The sequence below is a fragment of the Rhagoletis pomonella genome, unplaced genomic scaffold (genome assembly GCF_013731165.1).
Source record: "Rhagoletis pomonella isolate Grant_MI unplaced genomic scaffold, Rhpom_1.0 Rhpom_scaffold_00006, whole genome shotgun sequence".
NCBI lineage: Eukaryota > Metazoa > Arthropoda > Insecta > Diptera > Tephritidae > Rhagoletis > Rhagoletis pomonella.
In genome coordinates this window covers 37,443,136-37,450,361 of record NW_023458560.1, presented here as the reverse complement: position 1 = coordinate 37,450,361, position 7,226 = coordinate 37,443,136, and the positions used below count along the sequence as shown (strand labels likewise).

Genomic DNA, 7,226 nt, shown 5'->3' with positions numbered 1-7,226 from the left:
TTACAAATTTTCTTTTGTTTATGAAATTGTTCAAAAACTCGAAAATTATGAACAAACATTTGAGCAGTTGAGCAATGAACGAGTTTCGAGCGAGCATCGAGCTACTCGCATTGCTCGATACCCGGGTATCTAGAGCTCTAAAATTAACCCTACAAAAATAGCGAAAAATATATCGCCGCCGAACTCTATCTGCAAAATGACAATGGGTCGTGGAAAAAAACCTAATGTTAGTGTTTGGCCGAGCTTCTCCTCCGATTTGTGGCGTGCGCCACAGCGGAGGGACCTACAGTTTGACTCCGACTCCGAACGGCGATTATATTTTTATGAGCTGTTTTTCATGGCAGAAATACACTCGGAGGTTTGCCATTGCCTGCCGAGGGATGACCGCTGTTAAGAAAAAAACCCTTTTTTCTATATTTTTTTGCGATGTTGCTTTGACCAGGGCCTGAACCCAGGCGTTGCAGAGTGGAAGTGCGCACTTACCACTACACCACAGCGGCCGAAACCTAAGCAAATGCTTTTTCTTTAAACTTCAGAGCTTTTACTCAATTTGTTCAAACAAATTGAAGTGAAAGGTATGCAATTTCGAGAAAAAGCATTTGCTTAGTTTTTTATGCATAGGGCTTAATATTACCGTTAGGAAGCAAAAGGTCAGTATGTATAAATAAAAGCTTTATCAGGGGAACGTGTTATATTTTCAAATAGCAAATAAATAAAAAATACATCGTAATGAAATGTTACAGCGAATATATGTATGTAGCGCAAACCCGTTTATTGCATGTGATCTGATGCCGGATTCAATTTATAGGTCTGTGCAATCAAAGAATACTAATTGCGTCAAATTTAGTGAATCCATTACAGTTATGTTTGTTAACATTTGAACATGTGAAAACTAGGCAGATGCTTTATATAAGCAAACTAAGAGCATTCTGAGTAAAATCTTTTCAAAAATGTAAAAAGGCTAGACTGTTTTTTATGACCTCATACTAAGTAACGATATCGGCATATGAATTAAAAGAAGCTAAATCTAAGCATGTATTAAAATACATACATATATTTAAAAATCCGCTATATGGCTAAAGAAACCAGAGAATATTAAAACGTTCATTTTATCATTCCCAGCTGGTACGCATAATACTTTTATCTATATTACACGCGATTAGATAGTAAAAAGTTAGTTTGTATATTAAAATGTGATAAGTTTTTAATCATGTTGATAAATCTACACATGTTTAATGTACAAAACTGCTAGTGATCAATGCAATTATTTAAGATGATCACTAAATAGATTTATATTCCATTTTGTTTTAGTTATGTTTGAAAAATCTCAATTTGGGTAGAGCTTTGTTAAATGTATGTATGTACATTTTCTTTTTGATATTATAAAGACTTTCATTTTCGTGCAACGCATGTTTAACTACAAAAAACCAAGCTCATAATTACTTGGTTTGTTCATATGGCTTGTAGTAAGAGCTGTATTGGTTGCTGTTGTTAATTTTAGCTTTTTGATTTCGAGATCATTAGAATGTGCTTTACCTCTACGTAGAAATCAACGCATAAACCATGCTGTGAAATATACAAGAATAAAATGGCTTATAACATGTATATGTAGGCTACATTACATCATCGTACTTACCCATAAATATAGTAGAAGAAAGATATTAGGTAGATAGCCAATTTGATCCAGCCTTCACGCATGTTCTTAGTTAAGTTACCTGTACTCAGTACCGTTGTTGGATCGTATAGTCCTGCGCCTGTCATGACGGGGCGATTCTTGTAGCTATAGTGATTAAAAAAAATATTATCAATATTTATGATATATTTTTAATGTGCCATTTGATTTTTTATGCATGAGAACAGTGACGCGATGATTCATGCAAAAATTTTTGCTTGGCATTCGCTTACATTTTTGATTAACTGCAAAAAACCAATGCGCTTAACAATTAAAAAAAAAAAAACAATTTTCGCTTCCATAAGTGAAAACACATGTGCTGCTAATGTAGAAATCTGTACGTGCATACATTTGTAGTACCACTTACCGCCACATGTGGTATGCGATTAAAGGTATATTAATACACAACGAGAACCATTCGCCACACAGTAGGAACAATAGATTGAGGAAAATATGGAGCAAATATTCCGGCAACACCAACTGAAAATAGAATTAGCATGAATTGCATTATTTTTACTTTTTATTGGTCGAGTTCAGAGACATTTCCTCCAGCTTGACGATTGTAATTTATCTTATATACATATACAGTCATTAACTTACAGGATTCAGGCTGTTACATTGATCGATTGGATTCTTATAGTCCGTTTTTAGCTCATCAAAAGCGATCACATGAAATATTGCAAAAAATATTAAAAACGCATCGCCTATCAAAGCGACGATGTAGGTGAAGGCTGTGAAGTTGAAAGCCATTTTTAAGCGATTACTGTACCAGGTGCGCGACTGGCTCAACCTTTATTCCACGCTGTGACGCTAAATTAATTTGTTGATCTTGGTTAACAAGGCAAACTTTAGATTGATGCAAGAAATAGCAATAAATTGTACCCCAAGATGATTTTTCCACAAGAGTCCAAAATACGAGGGTTTAGCAGATGACACCTTTTTTAGCGTTGCCAGACAACCTTTAAAAAAGTATGATATCAGTGATTTGCACAAAGGAGAAAAACTTAAAAAAATCCGTTTAAGAAAGATTTAATAAGTTTATAAGGCTTTACATATGTACATGTGTACATACATATCCGCATATATGCAATATGAAAAAAAACCAATAACGAAAAATTAACAGTACATAAGTTGAATTGTTCTACGACTCATTGCATGACTGGTAACACTGCAACGTTGTTGACGTGTTTGTAATCGCTCTGCGGAAAATTTTTAAAAAACAGCCGAATTGTTGGGATTTTTACCAGCGTTAGAGCCAGTGACTTAAATAGCGAAGTGCTAATAAACTGTGCTATTTGCAAGCACAAAAATTTGTTTCAATTTGATTAAACAAACAAATAAATATAGCTAGAGACATAAAAGTGCAGTGAGGTGACAAAAACAATAAGGCGCGAAAATGGATAAATGCCATAAGTGCAAGAATCCAATTCGCGGTGACAGCGGAATCCGCTGTGATGGTGTGTGTGGTAAAGTGTGGCACTGGGCAAAAAAATGCTCTGAATTGGATGAGTACAGTGCGAATGTACTCAAAGAAAACAACTTTGTGCGCTTTATGTGTAACCAATGTCACACATACATGCATAATATCGATGAGGTGCTCCGAAATATGAACTTAACAATAGAGAAAAATAGTCAAAAGATCCAAGAGTGTAATGATGACTTCCAGGAGTCGCAGAAAATGCAAGTGAAAGAGCTTAAACTTCTCTTGCAATCAATAGAGAAAAAATTTGGGGAACGCATTGATGCAATGCAAAGAGTACAAAAAACCTGTGAGGCGAGTATTCTCGAAGTGAACCAAATTAAGTCAATAGCTGACGGCGTAAAAAAGCAAAGCCATGATCTTTGCGAAGCCATAGTGCGCAATGAAAATGAGAACAAAAAAATTTGTGAAGAGATAAAGAAATCGGTGACTGCTGACGCGTTAGCAGGTCAGCGGGCGAAAGCCACTTACGCGGATCTCTTTAAAGGTAATACTGCGAAAGATAATAGGCCGCCGAAAGTAAATAAAGAGAAGCCATTAGTTCTACAACCAAAAGAGAAGCAGGAAGTGGGAAAAACAAAAGAAGATTTGAACAAAAATGTTGACCCCTCGGGCTTGAAAATTAATAGTGTACAGGGGAGGAAAAGTGGGGCTGTAGTAATACAAACAGAAAATGAGGCTGAGCGTGAAAAAATCAAAAAGGCAATAGAGAATAAAATGAGTGATAGATATGAAATAAAAATCCCAAACGTAGCCAAGCCAAGGTTCATGGTATATAGAATGAGCTTTAAACATGAGGATGAGCAGCTCAGGGATATGATAAAAAAACAGAATGAATGCTTCAAAAATGGTAATTTCAAAATTTTGAAATGTTTTGAAACAAAAAGAGGAAATGCAAAACATTATAATGCGTTAGTAGAAACAGATGTAGATGCGTTTGCATCCGTGCTGGCAAGCGAAAAAATAAACATAGGTTGGGAAAAATGTAGAGTCAAAGATGGAATGGATGTTACTTTCTGTTTCAAATGCAAGGGATTTAACCACATAGCTGCGAAATGTAAAGCCAATGAGGTATGTTTCAAGTGCCTAGATAACCACAAAACTGTGGAATGTTCTAAGGAAACATTAAACAAATGCATAAACTGCATTCGTGCTAATAAAAAATTTAACTTAGGGCTTGATGAAAATCATATGACATTTAACCGACAGTGTCCTGTATACCAGAAAAAGCTCGAGCATAAAAGAAATACTGTAAATTACTAACAATTACAGCAAGTTTGTGGGGACCCTAGCGTTGAGTTTACGTCTCACCCAGGTGTAAAGAAAGCGCTACCCAAATATTTGCAATGCGTATATCTCAATATACAGAGTTTAGTGGCTAATAAAGTTGAGCTAGAAATACTTATAGATTTTACCGACCCGGATCTACTTTTGTGTTCCGAAACATGCCTAACTGATGACATAGAGGATACGGAAATAATGTTCCCGGCGTATCAGATGATACGCTGCGACTCACACAGTAGACACACAGGGGGAGTGATAATACTCGTTCGAAACACGCTCGGTTTTAAAACAATAACTAACAAGGCTTTAGACAAAAATGTTTGGTGTATAGTTATTCAACTCACACACTGTGATACCAGGTGGCAGCTCGGGGTGGTTTATCACTCCCCAAGCTCAAGTGATGCGGAATTTGTTACATATATGGAGGATATCCTAGCAGAAATCTCAGAAAATTCTGTGAACACTGTTGTCATTGGCGATTTTAACATAAACATGAACGTAGTATCAACCTACAGCAGAAAACTCAATGATGTTTTCTTGCAACAAGCCATGCAACAGCTGATAAATTTTAATACGAGGGTGACGGAACATTCGGAAACACGTATTGACTTGTTGTATTCCAATGATAACCGAGTTATATGCCAAAAGGTCGAGGATCATAGAATATCTGACCACGAAACAATAATGTTTCGACTAAATGTCAATAAACTTAACCCACTTGCTAAGGAGGCAGAAGTAATATCCTGGGAGAGATATAACCCTGAGAACTTAACAAGTTTACTAAGGCAGTGCGATTTCTCAAACTTAAATTTTTTCGATGCTGACGGTATGGTGGAGTATATTACTCACTGCATTATGTGGGCCATGAGGCAGTTGACTTACTCAAAAATAACTCGCATTAGGCAGAGGAACAAATGGTATGATAGGCAATTGACAGAGATGAACAAGTATAAATCTAAATCCCATGAGAAAGCAGTGTTGTCAGGGTACTGGGGTGAATATAATTTAGTGAGAAGCAGATATAAGAAAATGGTAAGGTGTAAAAAAATTAAATACTTAGAGCATAAGGTGGAAATAAATAAGGGTGACAGCCGACTCATGTGGAAATACTTAAAGGAGGTAGTCAATAACACGGAGGTCAAAGAAAATATTGGGGAAGTGATAATAAATAACACCAACTACGTAGACAGCTTTGAAATTGCGGAAAACCTAAATAATTTTTTCGTGGACAGCATTTTGGAAATACATACCAATATAGAGTGTGTAAACTATGATTCCTTCGAGCAACGAGCTCCCACAAGTACGCTAAAATTTGAAGAGGTCTCAACGGAAGACATTCTTCAAATTACCAAAAAATTTAAGCGGAAAATTGGGGGAAACAACCTACTTTCTGAAGGTGTTATTAAGGACTCTGCTGATTATATGGGATATTTCTATGCCCTACTTATAAATAAGAGTCTCCAGACAGGATCAGTACCGGAAGAATGGAAAATTTCATCAATAGTGCCCGTCAAGAAAGTTAGAAAAACGGTTAAAGCTGAGGAGCTTAGGCCCATCAATACTCTCCCTAGCTTGGAAAAAATGCTAGAAACCGTTGTGAAAAACCAGCTACAGTACTATGTGGAATCCAATAAAATACTCATAAAAGAACAATCTGGATTCAGAGCCAAACATTCCTGTGAGACTGCGCTGAATCTGGTGCTTTCTCAATGGAAAGAAGATCTGAACAGACACCTTAATGTAGTGGCAGTGTTTATTGATCTTAAAAGAGCATTTGAAACCGTTGATAGGGTCCGAATGTTGGATAAACTAAAATACATTGGTATAAAAAACACTGAGCTTGACTGGTTTAGAAGCTTTCTGTGTAATCGTAGGCAACAAACAATAGTTAACTCAAAGAGGTCTAGTAAGATAGCCGTAGACATCGGATTACCACAGGGCTCAGTTTTGGCACCCCTACTCTTTAATATATATATAAACGATATTAAAAGTTCTCTCAAACATTGTAAAATAAAACTCTTTGCGGATGATGCCTTGTTAACGATCAGTGATAGGGAACTACCAAATGCGATTGTCAAAATGCAAGAAGATCTTAATTCTTTGTATCAATGGCTGTGTTCAAATAAACTCAAACTGAATGTGAAAAAGACTAACTTTATGGTATTTTCCAGAGCGGCAAATGCTGACTCCATAAGCCGTGAATTAAAAATCAAAGATGAAAATATCGAAGAGGTGAAAATTGTCAAGTACCTAGGAATATACATAGACAACAAACTAAAGTTTGATGAGCACGTTGAGTATACAGTCAACAAGATTGCTAAAAAAATTGGCCTTATAAAGAGATCGTGTAAGTACTTGGGAAGAAGATATAAAACGTTGGTGTACAGGTCAATAGTAGAACCGCACTTTATATACTGCCCCACGATTTTCTTCCTAGCGGGGGACTCCCATGTAGATAAGCTGCAAAAAATGCAAAACCGAGCGATGAGATTCATCCTCAACAAACCGTATGACGCACCAACAAGATGTATGCTTGAAACCTTGAATTGGTTAAGCGTGAAGCAACAAGTTTTTTACCACGCTATGAAATTTGTGTACAATATTAAGAAGGGCAACCTGCCGGATTATCTTAGCGATAATCTCCGATATATAAATGAGACGCATACATATTTGTTGAGAGAGAATAACAGCTTCAGACTCCCGAAGTACAGAACAGAAGTGGACAAAAAAAATATTTTCTATAAAGGCTTAAAGTGCTTCAATGAATTACCAGAGGCTATAAAAAATTGT

At 36.3% G+C, this 7,226-nt stretch overlaps 1 protein-coding gene across 2 annotated transcripts; it reads right to left on the bottom strand.

Annotated features, from left to right (window-relative positions):
• Window positions 1-730: 730 nt before the first annotated feature.
• Window positions 731-2,627, bottom strand: LOC118740697 (protein cornichon-like). 2 transcript variants are annotated; one of them, XM_036472334.1, is made up of 5 exons: window positions 2,555-2,627; window positions 2,273-2,482; window positions 2,040-2,152; window positions 1,637-1,780; window positions 1,338-1,566 (listed from the first exon to the last, which is right to left on the bottom strand). In XM_036472334.1, exons 2-5 carry the CDS (start codon window positions 2,420-2,422, stop codon window positions 1,539-1,541), a joined length of 435 nt encoding a protein of 144 aa, XP_036328227.1. In that variant the 5' UTR covers window positions 2,423-2,482; window positions 2,555-2,627; the 3' UTR covers window positions 1,338-1,538. The 2 variants fall into 2 exon arrangements, with proteins under 2 accessions (XP_036328228.1, XP_036328227.1); XM_036472335.1 differs by having other exon boundaries at window positions 731-1,566; window positions 2,273-2,606.
• Window positions 2,628-7,226: the final 4,599 nt, after the last annotated feature.

What these genes read in the sequence shown, in the direction of transcription:
- LOC118740697 (XM_036472334.1), bottom strand. Translation starts at nt 2,422, where the DNA reads ATGGCTTTCAACTTCACAGCCTTCACCTACATCGTCGCTTTGATAGGC. An exon ending in AATGTAACAGCCTGAATCCT is followed by an intron (nt 2,153 to 2,272) that starts GTAAGTTAATGA and finishes TTCTATTTTCAG; the next exon opens with TTGGTGTTGCCGGAATATTT. An exon ending in ATCGCATACCACATGTGGCG is followed by an intron (nt 1,781 to 2,039) that starts GTAAGTGGTACT and finishes TAATCACTATAG; the next exon opens with CTACAAGAATCGCCCCGTCA.